Source organism: Culex pipiens, chromosome 1 (assembly GCF_016801865.2).
Source record: "Culex pipiens pallens isolate TS chromosome 1, TS_CPP_V2, whole genome shotgun sequence".
NCBI lineage: Eukaryota > Metazoa > Arthropoda > Insecta > Diptera > Culicidae > Culex > Culex pipiens.
The window spans coordinates 923056-950060 of NC_068937.1; the positions used below are offsets into that span (position 1 = coordinate 923056).

The window sequence follows — 27005 nt, forward strand, 5'->3', positions numbered from 1 at the left end:
ATTTTGTAAATTTTGTAAATTTTGTAAATTTTGTAAATTTTGTAAATTTTGTAAATTTTGTAAATTTTGTAAATTTTGTAAATTTTGTAAATTTTGTAAATTTTGTAAATTTTGTAAATTTTGTAAATTTTGTAAATTTTAAATTTTGTAAATTTTGTAAATTTTGTAAATTTTGTAATTTTTGTAAATTTTGTAAATTTTGTAAATTTTGTAAATTTTGTAAATTTTGTAAATTTTGTAAATTTTGTAAATTTTGTAAATTTTGTAAATTTTGTAAATTTTGTAAATTTTGTAAATTTTGTAAATTTTGTAAATTTTGTAAATTTTGTAAATTTTGTAAATTTTGTAAATTTTTTAAATTTTTTAAATATTGTAAATTTTGTAAATTTTGTAAATTTTGTAAATTTTGTAAATTTTGTAAATTTTGTAAATTTTGTAAATTTTGTAAATTTTGTAAATTTTGTAAATTTTGTAAATTTTGTAAATTTTGTAAATTTTGTAAATTTTGTAAATTTTGTAAATTTTGTAAATTTTGTAAATTTGGTAAATTTTGTAAATTTTGTAAATTTTGTAAATTTTGTAAATTTTGTAAATTTTGTAAATTTTGTAAATTTTGTAAATTTTGTAAATTTTGTAAATTTTGTAAATTTTATAAATTATGTAAATTTTGTTAATTTTGCAAATTTTGTAAATTTTGTAAATTTTGTCAATTTTGTCAATTTTGACAATTTTGTCAATTTTGTTAAATTATTTTGTTTTTTTTTTATATTTTTGTTACCAACAAGTAAATTAGTAACATCAATTAGTTTTTTTTTGCTGGATTCAATATTTTAAGGAATTGGTCAGAACTGTTAAACTAGGATTTTTTCAAGGGATTTTTAGCGAAATATTTGTAACTTTCGCGACAAATCTCCTTTGAGTGCATATCAAATTTCACAATAATGATGCAGTGTGAACAATGTTTTCCCCGTTGAAACCTATTCCTTAGAATGCCGTTTGCCGTTCTCAAGCCCGCGCTGATAACACTCGTTCATTATAATTTTGATCAACTCAGCCCAACTCATTATAGCTTTATAGTTTCCCCAACGATTCTCAATCCCATCCGGCTTCGCAAACATTTCTCCAAAACAACCCCCGATTACTCATTGGTTTGTCGTGCACATGATCCAACAAGTTTGCCCGATTTGTAACGATCGAAAACGGTTTCCCTCCAGCATTTTTTTTTATTATTATTTTCTAAGGGGAATCATCATCACGAGTCGCACATGTATGGGAGACATCCCACACACATTGCTGACGCGCCATCCGAGGAAAATCGGTGTTGCATTCTACTTTTCTAACCGCGCGTCATGCTTTGGAATGAAAACAATCTACCAATACAGAGTTAGGGGGGAGTCGCGTCTTGGTGAATGAACCAAGTCTTGGTTTGGTTGTGTGGGATTTGGGAAGGGTTGCCAGTTTTTTGGAAAAAAAAAATCAATGTCGTTGAAGCTCATCTTAGGATGTCATGGATTTGATGGGAAGTAAATCCGAGTAGGCGTTGATGTGACGAAATCTTGAACGCAAGTCATTCCGGAAGCTTCCAGCATTCCGGAATTCCCCGCTAAACTGGCAACACTTCCAAAACCAACCAGCTGAGTGTGGTTCATTCACACAGTCACGCAACCTATTACCGGTACGATGACGTACCTTAACTCAGCAAAGCAAAAAAAAAAAAACATTCCCTAACCCACACACCAACGCGCACGCGGGCCACAATCCATTCATGAATGCACATGTTGTCCCGCGGAGCCATCTATATAGGCAAGCATCTAGCACTGGCCGGAGCTGAGTCTTACAATGTCCTAGAACCGGTGCAGACGTGTGCTGCTGCTCTCCGGGCGGTCGTCGTCGAAAGTGTGTAATTAGTGCTGGATTTCAAGTTCAAGTTCTTCCGTCAACACCGCAAAAGTAAAAAAAATCAGTAGTGGGTCCCAAAGGCGTTGGTTTATCTTATCTGTCGAGGCAAGTTTCTTTCACCGGATGCTACCTTCATTCTGGACACTTCTTGTCGACAGGGAGATAAATCACTGACTTCCGGGCACCCGGTCAACGCAAAAAAGTGCTGCAAATGCTTATTTGGTGCCAACTTAGTGCCGACCTAGTGCCACGGTGAAGAGTGCCCGTGCTATCGCAGTAGGCTCCATTTCGCAACCGTGGTCAACAGTAATCCGGGATGTGGTGGGTGACACACAGCCTACTTTGCGCGCGTGAATCAACAATGTTAGTCAGTTCAGAAGTTCCAGCAAACAGTGAGAGTGTGTGATTCACACAAAATTCGCCCGAAACCATGAATCATTGCGGGAAATAACATGATGTGTGGGGATTTTGTCCATCAGCGTGGCACACCGCGAGTGACTGTGGCATGATACCGCGATTGTGGAAGTGGCTCGTGCCCGCAGAGTGATCTACAATCTCCAATCCTAGTAGGCGGAAGCATTCCGGTGTGTGGACAAACAAACAAATCGCCCATCGAACGACGCTTATTTTCTCCGAATTGCATCATTCAAGGCGAATGACGTCAATTGGGCCGGCGGTGGTTTCTATGGGGACCGTCCTCCACTTGCTGCTCTCAGGACTATAAAAACGGGGAAATTCCACTGACACGTTGTTGTTTTTGTTCAACAACTTTATGACCGGGGCCAGTTCCAGGAAGACCGCCCTCGGGGCCTGATTTCCAGGAAATTTCTCTATTTACAGCATGTTTTTTTTTCCTTTCGTTGTGTGTGAGTGCGCGCTGATACCATTATCCTAGTAGCCTGGAATTTCCCACTGACGTCAATGAAGCTGTACGACTGCTGTTCTGCCCACTACTTCACTGCATCCAAGGAGGCTGTGCAGCGAAAAGTTTTCTGCACAAAAATGTTGGCTTCCTCCCTCTCTCTATTGTGCAACTCGGTGAAATGTCAAATCTCCAGCATTTGCGTCACCTCTCAAAAAAAAAACCCCACAATTTTTGTCTCATTTCCATCAAACAAAAGAGGAAAAAGAAAAACCCGCCAACCAAAACACAACAAGCACGAACACGTTTCAACCAAACTTGTGCAAGTCATGGCGCGGCGAGCCACATAAAGGGAAAATTTTCCCTCCCCTCCCCTTAGACCCTCCTCCTTCCCACCTCTTTGAAAAATTCATTCACGCGCCGTCAATGAGAAAGTCACACACACGCGCGAACATGAACGGAATGAACACACCACCTCGCTGGAGGAGCAGTACACTGCCATGGCAAGCTATGACGAACGCAGCGCGATTGATGAATCATCTTCTCGCGAAGGTTCGCCGTTCATTGCGGAAAATCGTAAACCCATGTCACGTTTTTAGGGTGAGATGGGCAATTGACGGCGGTGAAGAATCGAAATTCCGGTCGAGTGTAACGTTTGATCAAAATAATACGCATTTCTTCATTTAGAAAAAGAAATATCACAGTTCCAAAAAGTCCAGAACTTAGTTGTTTACGGCCTTACTTCATTTTAATCATCAAATTGTCAAAACTTGAGGCTCTGGAAGGCATCATCCCCAATCGGCCATTTGGCGGCCATGTTTGTTTTAGAAAAAAAAAAACATTCAAATCTTGATTCAGATTGTTTCAATCAAAAAATGGTTTTCTTTGTGATGTTTGTAGAAGCATTTTGCATGTAGTGATTATTTATTCATTTAAATTTGGTTCAATCCAGGTGAACTGAGTACACTTTTGGACTCGACCATCACCGATTTGGACCAAACTTGGAGGGAACGTTCATCTATTAATAGTAAACAGAAATCCCAAGTTTAGTGCTGATTGGACCATCCCTCTATTTTTGGCATCGCCCTCTTTTTTGACGATTTAAAAAAAAACTTTTTTTTTCTTTTAATCATAACTTTGCAACTATTTGAGCAAAAGGCTTTCTACAGGTGGCATTTTTTAGAAAATTGTCCAAGGAATTCAATTTAACCCTTAATTTGCCACTAATATTATACTTTAACGTTTAAAATATTCAAAATTCAGTTTTGATCACTTCCTTGTATTTTTATTTGTTTTATTTTATCACCATCGTGTTCCTCAGACAATTTTAATTAATATTCAATGTAGATCTCAAACTAAAATGAAATATTGGCGAGATACAGCGATTTTACTGAAAAAAGTTTGATTTTGCTGTCCTATGAATTTCAATTCGAAACAAGTTTCTCACATGTAAAAACCGAACTATGCGGGATTCATTCCTTTTTGTTGAAAAGTACACCATGTACTTCCGAGTGCTGCGTAAAATCAAATTTTTTTCAGTAAAATCGCTGTATCTTGCCAACAGTTCATTTTAGTTTGAGGTCTACATTGATTAGTATGTAAAATTGTCCGGGTAACACGACGGTGATAAAATAAAACAAATAAAAATATAAGGAATTGGTCAAAATTGAATTTAAATATTTAAAACGTTACAATATAATATAAGTGGCCATTTAAGGGTTTAAATTTTATTTTTATCGAATTCCTTGGACAATTTACTATAATATGCAACCTGTAGAAAGTCTTTTGCTTAAGTATTTGCAAAGTTATGATTAAAAGAAAAAAAAGTTTTTTAGAAAGTCATCAAAAAAGAGGGCGGTTTTTCCATGTAAATTTACCCGCTAAATCTGATTCGTCTTCAGAATTGAGCCAAATTGTCAAAATATCTAGTTTTGATCATGTTTACAATAACATGGAAAAACAGGATAAAACATACAGTTTGGCAATTTTTTAATTTCCCTTACACTTTTCCCTTGAAAATGATATATTTTCAAATGAAGAATCTTGATTTCAAAGAAGAACACATCCTGAGATTTTTTCAGAGTTTGTAGTGTTGGATCTCCTCCTCTTACAAATGCAATCTGACGCTTAAAATTCGGCCTGTGCCTTTTCGAGATATTTAAGTTTTATAATTGCATTTTGTTTTTTTGCCATGACTTTTGCCTAGCGAAATTATGGGAAAGTATAATCCGAATCCTGACACAGCTAATCGTATTAGATGATGAGACGCGCCATCAATAAGAAGGTGCGTGTTCGAATCCCACCTAATTCAAGTCATTTTATTTTGTTTATATTCCCAAGTCCCAAGTTCAAGGGGACCGACCGTGATTTGATCCCCGAATCTTCTGCTTAAGAGACTGAAGCCGCAACCATTAAGCCACGGAGCCGGTTATAAAAAAAAACAAATTCTGAAAACCCCTATTTTTTGTCTTCGAGATTATTTATATTGTTTTGAGGACAAAACTCCGCAAATTTTCCTGCAACCGAGATATGATTTTTTGAAAGAAGTGAGTTTTTGGAAAAAAAATATAAATCAATTTTTATTTTCAGTTTTTAAAGTAAAATTAAATTGCACTCGAAATTTTCATGAAAATAATTATAATTTATTATTTCCTGTCTTTTTGAAATATTTTGAAAGTTAAAGAGATCACATTTTCTATTCTATTTCAAATGGCATCAGAAAATAAGGGGCCGTTTGGGAGAGACTTTTCTTTAGAGCAATTCAGCTCATATCAGGAATTTTTCTGGTACTTTTGTACCTGAGCCTCTCCGATTTGAATGAAACTTTGTAGACATGTTATCCTAGGCCTATATAAGCCATTTTTGTGTAAATGGAGTAAATTTCACTCGAAAAAAACGTTTGCGAAGGACGTAAGTTATTTAAATATATTTGTATTTTGTAATTTAAAAATTATTGTAGCTCGAAGGCATTGCATCGTATCAAAGACAAACTTTTAGATACAGTTATATGCTTTATTACAATGCTCATTACTGAAAATAGATTATTTTTTTTCAGTGTGGTAGAAACCTGGATAGTAAATAAGCATACGTAAATATTAAAACGAGCCAAATTGAAAAGCTGTCAAAGGCAAAATTATGGGAAATTGGACGAGCTTTTCGGTAAAAATATTTACGAGACTGAAAAATCGAGTCTGTCTTATAGAAATTGCCAAAAACAACAAAAAAAAAAAACATATTTTCAACATTTTTATTTTCAAAATCGCTGTATCATCACAAGGATGGGACAAAGGACAATGGTCAATATGAAGACTTTTTTGTAAAATTGTCTAAAGAATCGATTCCCACTACCGGTTTTTGAAAAATTGGACGTTTAGACCACTTTTCAAAAAAACAGTTTTAATAAATGATTTTTGAATTTTTTTAGGACAGACATACCATCCTGCATTTTTCGTCAGTCTTTTTTTAACATCTTATGCCATTTTATCAAAAAATTTGAACGAAGAAAAATCGTGACAGCACCTTTAAATTTAACTTTAAACTTAAAAATTGAACAATCTCATAGAAGTGGCGTGTATTTTCCTTTCAGTGATTTTTTTTTTTTAAAAAAGCTTGTCTAATTTCCTACAAGTTTGTCTGTGGTTTTTGATACGATACAATAATTTTTAAATTGAAAAATACAAAAAAATATATTTAATTACCTGCGCCTTTCGCAAATGTTATTTTCGAGTAAAATTGGCTCCATATTTACAAAAATGGCTTATATAGGATAGCATGTCTACAAAAAATCATTCAAATCGGAGAGGATCGGGTACAAAAGTAAGAGATTCCTGATTTGAGCTGGAATTGCTCTTTATCAGCTATATCTTAGCAACCAGATTTTCGATGTTTTAAGACAAATTTATAGGAAATTTTGTGAACTTCTCCAAAAAATATTATCACCGTTTTCTTTTTTTTTGTTTCATTGAAACTTTGAGTGACTATATTTCGAAAACGGCTCCCTTTTTCTGAAATTTCTGGAAAGTTCCATAATTGACTTTAAATTTAAAATTCTACTCAAGAACTCTTCCAGCACTCCTGAACAGGTCAAAACCGCCATGCCACGGGCAAAACCGCCATGCTGCAGCCTTCCTGAAGAGCTCCTGTAGAACTTTTGAAAGTCCCTGCTACTTGGAGAGAAACGTTTGAGGAACAACCACAACAGCTCGTTGAACATGCTGCGAATCCAAACAATACCTTCTACAATCTACCCTTTTCCACTTTATCGCGCCCTTTTTTCTTTCAACTCGCGGTGGTCATATTTAACTAGCACGACACCAAGAACCTTTTTTCTGGTTCGACTGTGTCAAAGATTTGTTGCAAGAATGTTGCCCAGTGAGTCTGAGCTGTACATGTAGCTGGTTATGTAACAGACATGACCATTATGGCAAAACCATTATTTTAAGTCCTGAAAACGGGAAAAACGAAAAAATGACAATTTAGAAAGAAGAAAATTTAAGCAATATTGGTTAATTTTAATTTTACAGTATTTAGTCAAATAGTTTTTATATTTTCTGAGTTGTTAATCCAACACCCGGCTCCGAAAGGGCCAATCTCTCTCGAAAAAAAATCTCACCACCAACCGTTCTGGAACATCAGGTTCGCGTTCCCAAGAGAGAGAGGGAGCAAAGAGAACTCCACCAAAGCCACAACGTCACCGCGATAAGAAAAAACCAAAAACCGGTCCCACCGTCACATCTTTCGTCACTTTCGGTTCCGTTATCAGAGGGGCCAGAGCGGGACAGGTTCATCGTCGTCGTCGAATTTAAATTGATTTGGCAGAACCGGGAAGCGCTCAGTCGCACGGTAATTGTCGTCCTCGCAACAAGAGCGAGCGAGCGAGTTTAGAAATTTAGAGTCTGTTTGTCTAGTTTTTTTTTTTGTGTCCCCCCCAAAATGTCCGACCACCGAACCTGCCCGATGGCGAATGGCCACAACGGGACATCGTCCACCAACGGAGGCGTAGACTCGCGGGAGCAGTTTTTGGCCGGCTTCAAGCGGCCCGATCTGGCCTCCCGGTGCACCTGGGCCGTCGGAACGGAAGAGGCCAGCCCCCACCAGCACCGGCCACTGTGAGTACAGTTGAGTTGGCAGGCAGGTGAAAAAAAAAAAGCGAAGAAGAAGAAGAAGAAGAGTGCAGAATACACGTGGTTCTGAGGCAGAAACAGCAATCTGAAAATCGGTAGCTAGTAGCTTATCCCTAACAGATGGAATTGGCAGTCGGCAATTGCCTCAATTGATGGGTATAAATAGGTTCGGCCGAGATCGCGTGGCTCGAAGCTCGCGAGTTGTTGCTAAACAAGATTACAAACGCTACTGATTCGAGAATTTATAACAAATGGAATTTAGAACTCAAATTTAACTAATTTGATTAACTTTTGTGATTTGAGTAAATTTATATTTTTTATTTTCTTTTTTGATTTCATTATCAACATCATAATTTTTGGGAAGATGTCGAGAGATTCAAACAAAAAAAAAAACAAAAGTTATTGGAATAAAATCTAAACGAAAATTCAGTCCTTTGTTATTCTTGGCCCCGAAAAAACCCAAGCTCTATAATTACATCCATCATTACTATGAATTCTTGTTCTAGCATATATTTTTTGCTGTGCTGACAATATTTTGACAAAAAACCTCCAACAAGTAAGTTAAAATTGAACAGCACACATTTTACAATGTTTTAGAAAAAATAACCCTCTCCTGTACAGTTTTTCATGATTTTTTTTTATCTTTCTCGAAATCAGGGGATCATATTGAGCAGCTTTTGTTTAAAAAAAACTAACTTCTCTTGATTTATGTTTTTTTTTTCTTTTTTAATATTTATTATTTTTATTAGCATTTCTCTTGTTAAGATTCAATTTTATTGAGTAATTCTCTAAAATTTTGCATTTTTTTTCGAGATTTTTGAAATTTGTTTTTTTTTGTTCAACGACTTTTTCTTCAGACTCTTAAAAAAATTAATATGTTTGTAAACTAACTGTTGTTAAAAATATGTCTGGACATCTTTTTGATTTCATTCTAAATAATTCCATTCAAAATTAGTGTAAAGCCCAGGATAACATAAATAAAAATCGGAAAATTTCAAATCTCAAGCTGATTTTTAAAAAAAGTATTAAAAAGTATACAGCAAAAAAAATCGTAATGTTGAAAATTTGGTAGGTTGAATATAATCTATTTTTTGACTAATATTACTTGAAAAATGTGTAAAATGTGAACCTGATAAATATTTACCAGAAACTGATGAAAATTCATCGTTTTCTGTTGTAACTTTACGCATTTTTTTTTTTATTTTGACACAAAATCATTTCCTGATGAATATTATCATTTTTTTTTTCCTCTGTACTTGCCAGTTTCGCTGCTTCATTCGTTTGCAAATTGTTTTATTCAGAGCGTTTGGTACGGTATGTCCACGCATCCTTCCTCCCCTGTTGATTCTGTGAAATGTGATCCGTTCTCAGAATCTGTCTCTGCGGTTAATGCAACGCAGTAGGCCTGGCCACTTTAATTTTTGCAATACATGTTCGGGGTTACTCGGATGTAATGCAATCATTAAAATTGACAAGAAAGGACTTGGGGCGTAATCTAACCCAAAGTTCTTCTAGGATGCTTTCTTCTAGATTAAATTAGATTCATTCGTTTGCAAACTGTTTTAGAATTCATGATTTTTTTTTCCTCTAAGTTTCACTACACAGTTTTTTTTGTATATTTCGAAGTTGTAATTTGAAAAGGTGAATATTACCTCTTTTATGATGTAATTTTACCTCAATTTAGACTGAAAAAGAGATATTTCATCAGCAAAGTGGTAACATTACACTTTTTTCTATGCTATTTAGCATGTATACAATACAATACAATACAATACAATACAATACAATAAAATACAATACAATACAATACAATACAATACAATACAATACAATACAGATTGGAGACGGTGATTTAGGCGGGTTGCAAACTGGATTTCGCCATGTTAAAAGGGGATTAGGAAGACGGGAAGTGCTGATGTTCCACTTTTTTAAGGGGATAACGGAAAATCTCCACGGTACCCCTAAGTAAGTTTCGCTTGAAGTTAGACGGTTTTTGGGAAGGTATAAGGTCTAGGATATGCTCTAAGCAAGCGTTGCGACCTACTTGTGAAAATTTAACAAGTCGTAAATCTGATATATTGCAAAAGTTTGTAAATATTTAGAATTCAAAGGGGTTTTTATGCACCATTATCTAAAAAGATTGAAAAATTGTTTTTTTAGGTTTTTTATCATTTTTCTTTTGCTTACAACTTGCAATGTTAAAAATAAAAAGTATATAAATTTGGAACAAATGTGGCCTCAAAACTTTTTTCAGAACTAGTAGTATTTCTCTTATTTATTTTCACCAAAAATTATAATAAAAAAAATATCCGGCCCGCCATCGCTTCCAAAAACTCAAATTTGACTAGCAATGACAAAAGGTTGAGCACCCCTGGGTTAGAATAAAAATATTAAGTCTTAAAAAAATTTACAGACTAAAACTTCAAAAATATTTGTTAGATGCAAAAACAAATTTTCAATTTAAAATGACTTCACCCATTTTTTGGATTTTGTTTAACATTTGTTTGCAGTTTAGAAATATTCTATCAAGGAAAAGCACCCCTGCAGAAAATATTGTCGAAGAGCTAAGCATAATTCCTCTTTGACTTTCTTGATCAGACTTATGAAGAAAAATGGAAAAAATCTAGATATTGTTCTGAGTTAATAATGCATAGTAAAAATTTTCCAAATTTTTGAACCTTTGGTCTTATAAACAATTGAATGTGGAGTTTTTTTTAAGGTTCAATAAACAAAATTTTAAATTTTTGCTTTGTTGGTGTTTGGGTGTTTCACTCAAGGAGGTTCTCTAAAAAATTCTAAACTAAAAGAAAGTCAAACAGTTTAAATTATAATATTTTTGATTCAACGTGTCTGACTTTGAGTCTGAGTTTACCACAAGAATTTCTTTTAAAATTTAGCTACGCAATAAACGCAAACATTTCATGATCCACGATTTGAAAAACATACATAATCCGCAAAACAAAAATCCAAACAGCGTCCAAAAATTTAACACAGCTGATAACCCTCTGCAATCAGCAGTTATTCAAGTAACGCGTCTTTCTAGTTTCATATTAACCCTCGAACGTCCAAATTGTGGTACAAGACTTTACTTCAACCAAAAACACTGAATCTGCCGAAAATAGTTAAGTTTTAAACACAAAACTCGTTTCTGAATGGACACTAGAGGGTTAAATATAGCTAAATTACCAAATCAGAACCGTGCCTCCACAGAGGCCAGCACACCACACCTAATCAGCGCTCCTTTCCCTTTCCGCAAAAGACGCGCAACAGGGTTCAAGTACATACCGCGATAAGAGCAACCCAAATCAAAATCACACAGACAAACCAGGGGACGCAAAAAAACCCGCAAACCAAAGACCAACTCTCACATGCGTCTTATCACTCGTTGCCTAATTTTTGTTGTGGCCACCAGAACACAACAAAACGACCGAAAACACTTGAAAAATTCGACCAACAACGAAGTTCCGCACTGATAAGGTTGCCACGCGAACAGGTACTGACAGAGCGATTCGATGACCCTGCCACGCTTCAGGTTATCTAACCAAACGCGCCACGCCACATAATAATTTGGTTCTTTTTTTTCCTTTTCACAAAGGGTTCCACGACCGAAGGTACTCCAAACGATCCTGCAAGCCGTCGGAAATACGCCGCTGGTCAAGCTGAACAGCATCCCCAAGGCGGCCAACCTAAAATGCAACCTGTGTAAGTACGATCCTCGATCCACGATCATCTCGGATCCCTAATTGCTCTCCTCCCAATCCCAAATCGTAGATGCCAAGTGCGAGTTCATGAGTCCGGGCGGTTCGGTCAAGGATCGCATCGGACTGCGCATGATCGAGGAAGCGGAGAAGAAGGGTCTGCTGAAGCCGGGCTACACGATCATCGAGCCAACGTCCGGCAACACCGGAATCGGGCTGGCCATGGGTGCCGCCGTCAAGGGCTATCGGTGCCTGATCGTCATGCCGGAGAAAATGTCCAACGAGAAGGTCGACACGCTGAAGGCCCTCGGAGCCGAGGTGATCCGTACCCCAACGGAGGCGGCCTTCGACTCGCCGGAAGGCCTGATCGCCGTTGCACAGCGGCTCGAGAAGGAGATCCCCAACTCGATCGTGCTCAACCAGTACACCAACGCCGGAAACCCGTTGGCACATTACGACGGAACTGGAGCGGAGATCGTCGACCAGCTCGAAGGTCAGGTTGACATGGTGGTCGTGGGTGCTGGCACTGGTGGTACCGTAGCCGGTATTGGTCGCAAGATCAAGGAAACCAACCCGGACTGCGTCATCGTGGGAGCTGATCCCGAGGGTTCGATCCTCGCCCTACCAGACAAACTTAACGAATCCAACGTCTCCTTTTACGAAGTGGAGGGCGTCGGCTATGACTTTATACCGACGGTACTCGATCGCAGCGTGGTTGATCGCTGGATCAAGTTCAACGACAAGGACGCCCTGCCCATGGCCAGACGACTCATCGCCGAGGAGGGATTCCTTTGCGGCGGAAGCAGCGGTGGTAACGTGGCGGTCGCCCTCGAAGCGGCCAAAGAGCTGAAAGAGGGTCAAAACTGCGTCGTGATCCTGCCGGACAACATTCGCAACTACTTGACCAAGTTTGTCTCGGACAACTGGATGGAGGCTCGCAACTTCAAACCTTCCGTCAACGTTCACAAACACAAGTGGTGGAACAACAGCCTCACCACTCTGGACCTGACCCCGCCCCCATCCGTCGGAGTTGACGTGTGCCTCCAGGAGGTGATCAACATCATGCAAACGGCGCACGTCGATCACCTGCCCGTGATCGAGGGCACCACGGTCAAGGGCATGGTGTCGCTGCCGAATCTGACGAGCAAACTGCTGAACCGACTGGCGAAACCCTCGGATCCCGTCTCGCGGGCCATCTTCAAGCAGTTTGTGCGGGTGGACCAGAACGATAACGTTGGCCACGTGTCACGGATTCTCGAGAAGGACGCCTTTGTGCTGGTCGTGAAAAATGAGAAAAGTGAGTCAAAAAATAATAATCTTGTGATCATTACTAAATCTAATTTCAAATTTTAGCCTCGGACTCCCAGCTGAAGGAAACCGTCGTTGGAGTGCTGACCCAACGGGATTTGCTGTTCTACATTTCCAACGCTCAAAATGTAATCAACGGTGATGGAAACGGTGCATGATCAACAAAATGTTAAACTTTAAGTGACTACAGTTAAGCCTACTTTGAAATTGTAACGAAACGTGCATTTATACGATATTGTTTTGTCACATAAAAGACAAATTTAAAAATCAATAATGTTTTATTTTTTTCAACATGATAAAGAAAGCCATTTTACAATGTTGTTTTCACTTTACAAAGTCTTCATATAAATTTTGGGCTGTCCATGGCTGTGGTTTTTAAATTTTGATGTTTAGAAGAATTGCGTAACAATTTTAACAGCCGCCTCTAATTTTTAAGAAGAGATTCTTTTTTTTGGGTTAAATTCTTGAAATTCATTTTTTTGTTGGGTGTGGTTAGAAAGCCTTTAAGTGTGTTCATACTTAAAAAAATTGAAAGAGTTTTACCCAAAAAAACTGCCACTTAAAAAAAAGCTTCCACTTTATTTGTTAGTCTTTTGATGGCTAGATATTGTGCCAAATTTTAGTAAAGCTCAGACTGATTTCTGGTAGAGTCTGGACTGTGGTGTTAATAACGTTTTACCTCACTTCCCTTTGTCGTAGAGGGCTCATATTTGGCATGAGTTTATCTCAGGTATAGACAAACAAACGCTGAAAGTTTCATCCCAATCGGAGCACATCGATACGACCTGTTGCACAATGGTGAAAAACTCGCTCTTAAATATTGATTAATATTTTGTTTTATTAAATTAGCTTAAACGATTGATGAAAAATTAGTTTATGCCATTCAATGCCTGAATGCACCGAAAAAAATCTTACATCAAGGAACAAGTCTTTTATGTCAGATTTTTTTTTTATTTTACATCTAAAAATGTGTAAATTCACCACTAATCCAAAGTTTAAATACTTTTTCAGTCTTAATGTGCTGTAATACGTCATAAAACAAGTAATTATACATCATAACAGAGGTAATATTACACCTTAAAATTTTACACCTTCCAAATTTACACTATTTTTTTCACTGTATGACGTAAACACCATTTTATCGGTTTTTAAATTTGTTGCCAGGATCGTGAGGACTTTACTGAAAAACTCCTACCTCAGACTGAGGCCAACGACGTTTTTTTACCTCAAAACGCCGTAAACCGGCCATTTAGCCTTTATTTTAAACGGCTCAGAGGGCAATCAGAGGGCAAATATTTTTCTCAAAAAATCTAAAAAAAAATCTTAAAAAATTAGTGGATGGTGATTAGATACTGTATCTTCCCGATTTTTATGTTTCCAATAATGAGAAATAAAAAAAAGTGTTTAATAAAAGAATTAGTTTACATTTGTTTGAGAATTCATTAGGAAAAAAAGTATACACTGGGGTGACGGATCACAGTTTAAGGTCCATTCACATTTGACGGAACGATTTTTGCTTTTTGGGTGTTTTTAGAACCGCCTTGAGTCAGGGGTAATCAAAAACACCCAAAAAGCAAAAAATGAAAATTTGGTTTATAGGACCTTTTCAAAAAAAAACTCCAGAAATTTGCCATTTTTTTAAAAGGCAACGAATAAATAGTAATACATGCAACAAGTTGCAAAAAGAAGATTTTTTCAGCACTTTCCATTTTTGGCAACACATGATTTTGAAAAACCCCTTTTTTTGGCACACACAAACATTTTGATATCTTTAGGGCTTTTATTTATTTATTTAATTTCTCACCATTTTTTTATGGATTTTAGAGGAAAAAACAACTGGTGACATTCAATGGCGATGTGACGTTTAGAGAAAATTTAACATGTTCTGTAAAAAAGTAAATCATTGCGACGAAACGGCCTTATTTTCTCAACCAAAAATAACAGAATGGAATTTTTTTAGTAATAACTTTTAAAAACTTTCAAGGCATTTTAGATTTTTTTAAATTTGAGGAATTTTTAATTCCAGTTTTGCTTTGGAATTTAAAGAATTTTAACTTTTTGAAATTTAAGGAATTTGAAGAATTTTAACTTTTAGAAATTTAGAATTTTAGAAATTTTAGGGACCATGTATAAACCAAAAATTTCAGGAATTTTAAATTCCAGTTTTGCTTTGGAATTTAAAGAATTTTAACTTTATGAAATTTAAGGAATTTGAAGAATTTTAACTTTTAGAAATTTAGAATTTTAGAAATTTTAGGGACCATGTATAAACCAAAACAAATCTTTTTTGTATGGAGCGTGGACATTCGCTAAACTGGACCTCGTTTAGAAATTTCGAGGAATTTTAGAATTATAGCAATTCCAGGAATTTTGGAGTTCTATAAATTCAAGAAATTTCAGTAACCTAAGCATTTTTTTGTTATATGAGTTCCAGGAATTTTTGAGATTTAATAAGTTTTGATGAGTTTTAGAATTTGTAAGATTTTAAGCTTTTAGATATTTCGGAATTTAGGATTAATAAAAGTTGAGAAACTTTTGAAATTTTAGGAATTTAAAGAATTTAAGAGATTTTTCAAAATTATGAGGAATAAGGGAATTTAAAAAAAAATAGAATTGAAAATTTTGGAAACTTTTGGTATTTTAAAAATTTTAAATTTGTTGAGGAATTCCGGAACAATAGAAACTTTATTAATTTTAGCTTACATAATTTGTAGAAATTTTAGGAACTCATGAAATATAATGAATTTTATAAATTTAGAGATTTGAAAAAAATTAGGATTTTTTGAATTATAATAATGTATTGGAATGTTTTAGAATTTTGAGAAATTATATGAATATTAAATTACTGAAATTATATAAAATTTAACTTTTAGCAATTTCGGTACATTTAGAAGTTCCCCAATTTCAGAATTCTAGAATTAGAGAAATTTTAGGGATTTTAACTTTTATAAATTTCAGAATTATTTAAACTATTAGAAAATTCAGAATTTAAGAATTATAAAAATTTTATATTTTATTATTAATTATAGAAATTATGAGGAATTAAGGAATTATAAAAAATAAGAATTAAAAATTTTGAGAACTTTTGGAATTGTAGAAATTTTATTTTTTTGAGGAATTCCGGAATAATGGAAATCTTATTAATTTTAGCTTAAATAATTTTTAGAAATTTTAGGAACTCACGAAATTTAACGAACTGAATAATTTCAGAGATTTGAATAAATTGAGAGTTTTTTTATTTACAGAAATTTTAGGAATGTTTTGGATTTTTTTAAATTATAGGAATTTTAAATTTCTAAAATTATATAAAATTAAACTTTTACTAGTTCTAGCAATTTAGGTGCACCTCTCGTAATTTCTTAGTAACAAAAACCAATTTAAATAACATCGAAAATCTTTCAACGCAGATTTGTTCTTAGATAGTTTACTAACATTTTCTCAAAATATGGTGGATTTTGATGAACACTACCTTAAATGCCAATAGTTTGAAAATTGACCCAATCTCATCCCTTAGAAGGGGTGACATTGGGTCAAATGAAACTAAAATGATGCTCAAATACAACGATATGGTAAAAACAACTCATCCAACAGTGTTTCTTGTTCGAGGGAATCGTATTGACACGCTACAATGTTTGAAGTGGAGATTTTCAAACATTTGGGTAGTTTTCGAGCAATTCTAACAAAAATATTAGAAAAATTATTTTTCGAGAGGTCATTTTTGGCCAAAAACGTACCCCAAATTTGACATCTGCCAAAATAACAGGATTTGTTCTAGGGACGAGATTTTTTCAGCGAAGTCATTTTAAGATGTCCCATACACAACCCTTTTAACGAAATTCAGTTTCATTGAGAATAATCTGAGAAATGGAAAAATCAGTAAAAAAAAAACACTTTGACCCAATGTCACCCCCACTGACAGTACATTTATAAATTCCCGAATTTCAGAATTATAGTGGGTCTCGTGGCGCAGGGGTAGCGGCTTCGGCTGCCGATCCCGATGATGCTATGAGACGCGGGTTCGATTCCCGCCTTATCCACTGAGCTTCTATCGGATGGTGAAGTAAAACGTCGGTCCCGGTTTCTCCTGTCTCGTCAGAGGCGCTGGAGCAGAAATCCCACGTTAGAGGAAGGCCATGCCCCGGGGGGCGTAGTGCCAATAGTTTCGTGTTAAAGAAATTTTTGGAATTTTAACTTTTAGAAATATCAGAACTATTTAAACTATTAGAAATTTAGGAATTTAAGAATTCGCAATTCGCAATTCGCAATTTTCAGTGTAAAAACGGGCCTTGACCGATCTTATGCACTAGGTTCCCGACGAACACGCACTGCCCTTACACCTACATCTCACCCTTGCTCTGAGTCAGTACGAGCAGCACGCTAGAACACGCTTTGAGTGTTCGTGCCAGGCATGCACACCTTCTTTTCCGGTTACGCATTTTAACTCGGCCGGGGGTGGTACATTACGTAGGGTTTGATGTAAGTATAAGCGCCTAACCATTTATAGTGTGCCTATCAATTTTCATTAAAGCAAAAACTGTAATATTTTTAGTTTGAATTCAAAAACGAATTGTTATTTACTGTGTATTGTTTTCTCCTGAAATCTTCCCTATTGTTGAGTCGTGTTAATCTGTTGCTATTTCTTCTGTCGCGGTGTTTTGTTACAATATTTTGGTCCTAAGCATTTTAGAAAAGTTTTTCAAAAGTACAATAGAAATATTTGTGTTAATCCTTTAATCATTTCATAAATTGAGTCAGGGCTCGAACCTCACTTGCTTAAGAAAAAGGTGAAGTTTCAAAACAATGGACAGTGAAAGAAATATACTATGTAAAGAATCAATAGTTAAAGAAAGATAGTAATTTATGAAGAAGATAAAGAAATTAACAATAGTTAATAAATAGAGGTAACAAACATACTTAGATTGTACTGAGGGCAATTTACAGGGAAGATGAGAAATTATTGAAATAGATAAATAAAGAAAAGGCACATGATAAACAAAATTGACATCGCTGCCAAATTAAGGGAAAGCAGACAGTTTGTTGCAGCAGCATCAATTAGTAAAATAGAAAGGAAAAGCGTTGAGAAATAAGAGAATCAAATAAGTAAAATCGAAATCAAATGGAGGTTAGTAAACAAAAGCCGTTTAAGAAAATCAGTGAAACAAAATAAACAGATGATAGATGGTAGCTGGAAATGAAAAGGAGAGAGGAAACCCCGTTCTGCAACGTTCAGGTACATCCACAGCAGTTGACTCAACATACTGCGAATTTAAACAATACCGTCTACAATCACAAATTACTTCCCTTTCCCACATTGACGCGCCCCTTTCTTCTAGCCGTCTCTACTCTGACCCTCGCTGGTCAAAGGTTTACGATCCGTTTCCACAGGCCACCAGCTAGGTCATCATGAAAACCAAGCCAACGTGGAGGTAAGAAAATAGGACACTTGCAAGGAACCAGAGCTATACTGTCCTGATCAAGAAAGATCTAACAGGACTACGGACGTAGTCAGTGACGCTCCTTCCAGGATGTTCCTCGCCTGAGCGTCAACTGAAGAGATATCATCAGAATCATTCGCACTTGGCCTGCAAATTTAGGAATTTAAGAATTATAAAAATTTAGAAACTTTTAAAATTTTAGGAATTTAAAGAATTTAAGAGATTTTTCAAAATTATGAGGAATTAAGAAATTATAAAATATTAAGAATTAGAAATTTTGGGAACTTTTGGTACCGTAAACTGGGGTGACTTTGATAGCCCGGGGTGACTTTGATAGGATTTTCAAATGGCCGTCAAATGAATATCTAAACATTTTTGAGAATTTTGAGTATGTAAGCATTAAAGGATAGCTTATTATCGAAAATATATGCAGAAATGTGACTGTTACATTGGATGTATCAAAATTAGTGGCCAAATCAAATTTCTATCAATGTCACCCCGGGCTATCGAAGTCACCCCAGCTTACGGTATTTTAGAAATTTTAATTTTTTTGAGGAATTCCGGAATAATGGAAACTTTATTAATTTTAGCATACATTATTTTTAGAAATTTTAGGAACTCACGAAATATAATGAATTTTATAATTTCAGAGCTTTAAAAAAATTTGGAATTTTTGAATTATAGAAATTTTTGAGAAGTTTTAGAATTTGAGAAATCATAGGAATTTAATATTTCTGAAATCATATAAAATTAAACTTTTAAAAACTTTAGCAATATAGGAACATTTAGAAATCCCCCAATTTCAGAATTAGAAAAAAATAGGAATTTTAACTTTTAGAAATTTCAGAATTGAAGAACTTTTATGTTTAAAGTAAGAAAAATAAGAACTTCGGACAATTGAGTCTGATCTGTACCATCTGAATGGAGTTTTGTTTTATTATGAAATTCTCTAAATATCACAAAATAACTTTCATCAATTTTAATATATGGCATTTAAAAAAACTCAAATTTTTATTACGAGGCAAAACGTTTAAATTTTCATCGAAAGCCATGATTATGTATCATATGCTCCGACAATGTTGCTGTAAAACCGTTGACGACGAGATCGTTCTGCTGATCGAGGATGACTGTTGTGAAATGATCGTGTTGCAAAAGTAAGATCAAATTTTGGGATGAAATTTCTGATGTTTACAAAATAACAATTTGACGAAAAATGATTGCCACTGAAAATATTGTAGTAGGTATAATTTTGAAGATCCTAGTTTAACTAACATTTGAAATTTTTGATTTAAAACCCCCTTCGCGAAAGAATCCATCACTCACTTTTTGCATCGCGAGTGGGGAAGCCGCGAATTATTTCGGCCACGACGACGACGACGAAGGTGTGTCTCATCGTGACTCAGCATAACCGGGAGAGGAACCGAAAAAACGAAAAGAAACAAGTACGGCAAACTATGAAAGGGAGAATAAAAAAAAGACTCAAAATTGCATCAAGTGCATCGCGGGGTTGTTTTGGTGCGTGGTTTTTAATTGTTTTGCGCACCAAAGATCAGTGCGTGAGAGATATGGGAGAGAAAAGAGATAGGTCATATTAATGAGATTGACACTGAACTTGAGGTAGGTTTTTGAACAGTTTAAAATGTTGTTCAAATTTTATTTATTCTCAAGAGTTACGATTTATGTTACTAGGTAAAGAAAATGGAAAATTCCTTTAGATTACAAAAATACAAAAATAGCAACATTAGACCACCTGCAGGATAGAAACCCTCAAAGTGATAAGATAAGTTGGCCCTAGCGAATGCTTCAACGGACTAGAACTGTTACGAAATTCTAAAATTTACTTTATGCGCTAATTAAGTAGTGGCTAAAAATAATAACCTCCAGAAGTTATTCAGTTCTGATAGATAACATTCTTATTCTTGCATCATGATAACGATCGTTCTGACCGGCCGGCATGTTGTTTTCGTGAATCTCTTTGGCCAATGTTTAGCACCCTCTAGCCACTCTTCTCCAGCCAACCTGCAACGGCCCAAAAATTTTTTTAGCATCATCATCGTGTCGTATAAAACGGCTCGCGACCTCGCCTCTGCCATCAGTCTTCGATTGGCAATTGTCCTCTTCGGTGAAAAAAAAAGAGTTTTCCTCAAAAATCTACGTGAAAAAATGTCCAGCGAACATAGAACCTGTCCCACGAACGGGCAGCACCCCTGCAAGAACGGAACCGCGGCCACAGACATCGACTTTGAGTCGTACTTTGTGCGGCCGGATCTGCAGTCCCGGTGCACCTGGAAGCTCGGAACGACGGAAGCCAACCCGCACCAGAACCGGCCACCGTAAGTTTTTAATCCGAGATTATGTGAAAACCAAGTGTGATTTAGACCCCAGTCTGAAGAGTGAAAGTGTCTCAACGTGACCAGTCGTGCATCGGCACTCCATAGCACTTGACAGTTATTCCAAGGCCATGGCTTGGAAAAGGCACCAAATCAATTTGTTTTGTACAGAAAGTATGTTTTTTTCATTGCACTATGAGGTGCTGAACGACGGAAACCTTTATCTTCACTTATTCGGTAGTTTTGGCGATGAAGTGCTATTTGAGTGCTAAATAGCACATTTAGCACTTGAAATTTTTGTGTTATTCAAATCACTATTAATTTGTTGGTAATCCAAATTGCATAGTGAAAAACGATTATTATAACCATCAAACTTAAGCTTGTTTTGTTGCACAGTGAGCAAAGATTAACTCTGCCGGTTTTCGAAGGCCATCATCTCAAAATGTGGTGAAGTGCTATTGAGTGCCGATGCACGTCTGAACGTGACCAACGATAAGAAATTTGCTGAAAAACCATGTGATTGCTTAGCTTTTGATTGTGGTTTCGTTGCATCGGCCATGCTGAACACATTTAATTTCTAATTTTCTTCAAACGTAACGTAACTTTTTTTTTTTTTTTCATTTTTTAAAAACAACTTATGAACACTAATTTGCAAAAAAAAACTAAACAGATAAATAACTACCTTCAAGTTGCAATATTTACTATTTTTATCACATTTTTCACTTCGTTTCACTCAAAGCTTCCGAGATTTTGAATAGCTTCTTATCCTGCAAAAGAAGAAAGAGAATCGTTAGGTTAACAAAACGTCTTGGAACGCTCACGAATAACAAGCAACATAAATTTGTATATTTGCAAAAATAAAAAAAAAGTGTGAATAGTTAAATTTGTATTTTAAAACATTAGCGTTTTAGCATTTTTGAATATCAGGGTTTTTAAAAATTTCAAGAATTGAGGAAGCAATATAAATTTCATATTTAGAAATTTACAATATCATAAAGTTTTAAAAACGTTCTAAATTGTGAAGTTTATAAATTTTAGAAAGTAACAGAAATTTATAAATTTGTAATTTCAATTTGATTTTTTTTAGGAAATTCAAGAATTCTAAGAATTTTACAAAAATCTAAAATTTTATTATTTAAGAAAACTAAAAATTTTGAGAATTTTTGAAATTTTGAACATTAACAATTATTAGGAAGCAACATAAATTTGTAAATGTAGCTTAGAATTTGAGAAATAAACAAATATGAAGAATTTTAGAAAATAAAAAGCTTAAGGTTTTTTTTATTTTTTAATGTTTAGAAATTCAGCAATTCGATTACCATGGAAATTTCGGGAAGCAATATTAATTTGTAAATTTTAAATTTTAAGCATTTTAGAATTTCAGGATTTTTTTAAAAATTAAATGAAATTTCGTATTTTGAGAACTTAAGTGTAATTTAGATTTTATTTTTTAAAAAAAATCTAATTTGTGAAATTTATAAATTTTAGAAAGTAACATAAGTTTATGAATTTGTAATTTAAATTTGAGAAATGTTAGGAAATTCAGGAATTCTAAGAATTTTAGGAATTTTCCAAAAATCTAAAATTTTATGAATTTTAGGTAAGGCCGTTGCAAATATTTTTTGAAGTTTATGAAGGTGAGGGGAATAAAAAAGTATAAAAAATTGAAATTACGAGCCATGGTTTCAACATTTTAATCAAAAAAGTGTTTTATGCATTATACACCTGTCCAGTTGTTTTGCCATCATTAGTTTCCAAAATATCTAAGTATTGACGAAAATTTTATTTTTGGAGAAAAATAATTTTTTTACGGTGCTGTACATTGGAATTTCATAAAAAAGCAAAACATTTTTAAACAAGCCCAAACTGCTAAATATGATTATCAATACAGAAAAGTGCATTTTAGATGGTTTTCAGTTAATTAGACTTCTATTTTCATGGAAATTTAGAAGTTTTTTGGAAAAGTATTTTTTGCCCCCTGATTTTTCAGACCAATTTTGAAGGGGGGGGGGGGGGGGGGTGACATAAACTTTGAAAAATATTTGCAACGGCCTAATAAAAAACTTAACATTTTTTATTTTTTTAGAAATTCAGGAATTCGAGAACCATAGAAGTTTCGGGAAGCAAAATAAATGTGTTTATTTGTAAATTTAAAAAAATAATAATTGAGGACTTGTTAGAAGGTAAATGTGTGAATAGGTAAATTTATAAATTCGCAACTATTTGAAATTTCAGAAATTTGTGAACATAAGATTTTTAGATTTGAAGGCTGTAGAATTTCAATGTTTTATAAGCTTAGAATTGTATTAAAAAACATTAGCGTTTAAGCATTTTAGAATTTCAGGGTTTTTAGAAGTTTTAAGAATTGAGGAAGCAACATAAATTTGTTATTCAGAAATTTACAATTTCATGAAGTTTTTTTTTTTTAAATCTCTTTTGAGAAATTTATAAATTTTAGAAAACAAACATTAATTTGTTAATTTGTAACTAAAAATCTGAAAAAAAAGAATTTCAGGAATTCTAAAAATTTTAAAATTTAAGAAAATTATTTTTTTTTTAGATTTTTTTAAATTTTGAACATTAACAATTATTAGGAAGCAACATAAATTTGTAAATTATAATTTGAGAAATGAATAGATTTTATGAATTTTTAATTTTTAAAGATTTTAGAAATTCAGGAATTCGAGAACCATGGAAGTCTCAGGAAGCAATATAAATTTGTAAATGTGTAATTTAAAATTTTAGACAAATCGAAATTTTAGAATTTCAGTTTTTTTAAATTTAATGAAATTTTGTATTTTGAAAATTTCAGTATAATTTAAATTTTAGAATTTTATACAGAATTTTATACAAATTTAAAGAAATTATAAATTTTACAAAATAGCATACATTTGTAATTAAGAATATGAGAAATTTGAAAAATTCAGGAAGCAACATAAATTTGTTGTTTGGAATTTTAGAAATATAAAAAAATATTCCATGACTTTTAAAAATTTCCGCAAATTTGGACAATTAAGGAATTTTAGAGATCATAAAGATTTTAAAATCACTAGGAATTTGAAAATATTAGAATTTCAGTTTGAAATTGTAAACCTGTAGAATTAAAAAATATCAAAATTTTAGCGTTTCAGAATGTCAGGAACATTTGAACTTTAGAATTTTATAAATTCAGGAAGCAATATAAATTTTTAATTTTTTAATGTAAAATTCTAGAATTATAAAAAGTTTTAGAATTTTTCAATTTAAGGAGTAAAAAAATTTAAGGTAAAAACAAAAAAGTTGAATTTCAGAAAATTTTAGGAACTTTGAAAATGTTAAGGAGTATAAATTTTTTTGAATTTCATAACTTTAGAAATTTAAAAAATCTATTAATTTTAGGAAACGCTATGAATTCGATGAATTGTAATTAAATAAATTGATAAATAAAGAAATTTTACAATATTGCAAAATTCATGGGATTTTACAGAATTTTAGAAATAAAGGAATTTTAGAATTGTTTCCTGAGCAACATAAATTGGTAAATTTTAAATTCACAATTAAAGAAAAAACAAAAAAGAAATTTCAGGAATATTATTTTTTTTAGAAATTTTAAGAATGACGTTTATGAAACTTGAATTTGAGTCATTTTAAAATTTTAGGAAGCAACATAAATTTATAGATTAGAATTTTAGAAACATAAATTTGTGAATTTGTAATTCAGATTTTTTGAACTTTAGAAATTTATGGAATTTAAGAGATTTTTGAGGAATTTTCAAATTAAAAAAAATGGAATTTTAAGAATTTGAACATTCAGAATTTTCATGAATTTTAAGTATTTAGATACTTTTTTTATTTAAGGATTTTTAGAATTTTGGAATTATAGAAATTTTAGGAATTATAAGAATTTTAACTTTTAGACATTTAGGGATTTTGAGCATTTCACGAAAAATCCAAATTTAAAAATGTATCGAACATAATTTTAAAGTTTTAGGAAAAGTTAAATACTCAAGAAATTTCAGGATTTTTTTGAATTTTAGGAATTTTAGAGATTTCAGAACCATTTAAAAAATTTCGAATAGTTAAAGAAATTTTAAGAATTTTAACCTTTAAAAAAATTAAAGTGGAGGAATTTTAGAAATATGAAAAAATGAAAAATTTAGTTATCAGAATTTTCATGAATTTGAGGAAATTAAGCAACTTAAAATATTAAAGGTTTTTCTGAATTTAGGAATTTTAGAGATTTTTGAAATTTTGCCAAGAATTAAAGAAATTTCAAGAATTTTATCTTACAGCAAAAAAAAATTTAGGAAATTTTAAGAATTTTGGAATTTTTCAGAGATTTTATAAATTTTGAGGAATTTTAATTATCTGAAATTTTTGAAATTGTTGAAATTGTTGTATTTTGAAAATTTTTGAGGAATTTTAGAATTATAGAAATTTTAAGAAATTTTACTTTCGGATTTTTTAGAAATTTTAGGAATTGTTAAAAAAAAATTAGGAATGTTTGACTTTGAATTTATTTTTAATTTAAGGAATTTTAGAATTATCGAGTTCTCCCTTTCCTATTCAGAATCTACCACGACAAAGCCATCAACAACATCCTCGAGGCGATCGGAAATACTCCCCTGGTCAAGCTAAACAAACTTCCGCAGCAATTTGGCGTGAAATGCAATGTCTGTAAGTATCGCTGACGTTTCGGCCCATACAGCTCCATCTTCAGGGTGCCAAACTAATCCAATTCCCCGTTAACAGACGTCAAGTGCGAATTCCTGAACCCGGCCGGCTCGGTCAAGGATCGCATCGGTCTGCGCATGATCGAGGAAGCCGAACAGCGGGGCCTGCTGAAGCCCGGATCGACCATCATCGAGCCCACGTCCGGAAACACCGGAATCGGCCTGGCGCTGGGTGCCGCCGTCAAGGGCTACAAATGCGTCATCGTGATGCCGGAGAAGATGTCCAACGAGAAGGTGGACACGCTGCAGGCACTCGGCGCCGAAGTGATCCGAACGCCGAACGAGGCCTCGTTCGATTCGCCGGAAGGGTTGATCGCGGTGGCGCAGCGCTTGCAACGGGAACGACCGAACGCGGTCATCTTGAACCAGTACACCAATTCGGGCAATCCGTTGTCGCACTACGACGGAACGGGCACGGAAATTGCCAAACAGTTGGACGGAAAGGTGGACATGGTCGTGATGGGCGCGGGAACCGGTGGAACTGCCACCGGATTGGGTCGCAAACTGAAGGAAGTCAACCCCAACTGCAAAGTGGTCTGTTCGGATCCGCTCGGGTCGATTTTGGCCTTCCCGGCGAACCTTAACGTTACCGATTGCAAGTTTTGGGAGGTGGAAGGCGTCGGCTATGACTTTATTCCAACGGTTCTGGACCGCTCGATCGTCGATCAGTGGATCAAGTACAACGACAAGGACGCATTCACGACGGCCAGAAAGCTGATTGCCGAGGAGGGACTTCTTCTGGGTGGCAGCGCCGGTGGAAACTGCTTTGTTGCCCTTCAGGCGGCCAGAGAGCTGAAGGAGGGCCAAAACTGCGTGGTGATCGCACCGGACAACATCCGGAACCATCTGACCAAGTTCGTATCGGACAACTGGATGGAGGCTCGCAATTTCAAGGATTGCGTCAATGTCCAAAGTCACAAGTAAGTCGGAGGAATCGACCAGCGATTCCAGACAATCAATAATTTTTAAAACCCCAATTCCAGGTGGTGGAACCAACCAATCAGCGCGCTGAACCCACGCCCTCCGGTGGCCGTCACGGATAACGTGTCGATCCAGGAGGCGGTCAACATCATGAAACCCCACGCGTACAACCAACTTCCGGTCATTGGCTCGGATGGGACCCTCAAGGGAATGGTTTATCTGTCCAATCTGATCGGGAAGCTCCTCAACGGAATGGTCAAACCGACGGACCCCGTTTCCCGGGCCATCTTCAAGCAGTTCGTGAAGGTCGATCGCGAATGCTGCGTCGGCAAGGCGGCCCGGATCTTGGAAAAAGATCCGTTCGTGCTGATCGTGGACAGCGAAAAGATTCGTAAGTTGCGGGTCGGGGTCGGATGAGGTGGACCATTTTCAGTAAATGTATATATTCAGCAGATACGGCCAATGGCAAGTTCGAGATCCGAGAGCGGGCCGTCGGATTGGTGACGCAGCGGGACATTTTGGGATTCATGACCTCTTTCCAGTAGAAAGGATTTGGCGGATCAAGTGTTGATACAATCATCAGTATTTTACTCTTAATTTTAACATAAAATAAAAATTACCTTTCGGACAAACATATTTTCACCATTTATCAATAAATTTATCTTTAAAATATCAGAAAATTTTCATGTCTTGTTTGAAGAAATCCAATAGATTGAA

General features: G+C 34.8%; 2 protein-coding genes and 1 long non-coding RNA gene across 3 annotated transcripts in view; 2 read left to right on the plus strand and 1 right to left on the minus strand.

Annotated features, from left to right (window-relative positions):
* LOC128092475 (uncharacterized) overlaps positions 1 to 27005 on the minus strand; it is a 122450-nt gene that overhangs the window by 95300 nt on the left and 145 nt on the right. The window contains exon 2 of the long non-coding RNA XR_008211802.1: positions 21338 to 21422. This is a non-coding gene — a long non-coding RNA (uncharacterized LOC128092475). The remainder of the gene's footprint in view (positions 1 to 21337; positions 21423 to 27005) is intronic.
* Positions 7472 to 13161, plus strand: LOC120424297 (cystathionine beta-synthase). Its single transcript, XM_039588380.2, has 4 exons — positions 7472 to 7869; positions 11480 to 11586; positions 11656 to 12879; positions 12936 to 13161. The coding sequence occupies exons 1-4, from the start codon at positions 7694 to 7696 to the stop codon at positions 13046 to 13048; spliced, it is 1620 nt and encodes a 539-aa protein (XP_039444314.1). The 5' UTR covers positions 7472 to 7693; the 3' UTR covers positions 13049 to 13161.
* On the plus strand, positions 20410 to 26960 carry LOC120424282 (cystathionine beta-synthase-like). Its single transcript, XM_052706355.1, has 5 exons — positions 20410 to 20658; positions 25205 to 25311; positions 25387 to 26287; positions 26351 to 26679; positions 26742 to 26960. The coding sequence occupies exons 1-5, from the start codon at positions 20489 to 20491 to the stop codon at positions 26831 to 26833; spliced, it is 1599 nt and encodes a 532-aa protein (XP_052562315.1). The 5' UTR covers positions 20410 to 20488; the 3' UTR covers positions 26834 to 26960.

Excerpts from the sequence above, each read along its gene's own strand:
- LOC120424297 (XM_039588380.2), top strand. The coding sequence starts at position 7,694 with ATGTCCGACCACCGAACCTGCCCGATGGCGAATGGCCACAACGGGACA. Across the intron at positions 7,870-11,479 it reads CCCCACCAGCACCGGCCACT|GGTTCCACGACCGAAGGTAC; the intron begins GTGAGTACAGTT and ends CTTTTCACAAAG. Across the intron at positions 12,880-12,935 it reads GGTCGTGAAAAATGAGAAAA|CCTCGGACTCCCAGCTGAAG; the intron begins GTGAGTCAAAAA and ends TTCAAATTTTAG.
- LOC120424282 (XM_052706355.1), top strand. The coding sequence starts at position 20,489 with ATGTCCAGCGAACATAGAACCTGTCCCACGAACGGGCAGCACCCCTGC. Across the intron at positions 25,312-25,386 it reads TGGCGTGAAATGCAATGTCT|ACGTCAAGTGCGAATTCCTG; the intron begins GTAAGTATCGCT and ends CCCCGTTAACAG. Across the intron at positions 26,288-26,350 it reads GTCAATGTCCAAAGTCACAA|GTGGTGGAACCAACCAATCA; the intron begins GTAAGTCGGAGG and ends CCCCAATTCCAG.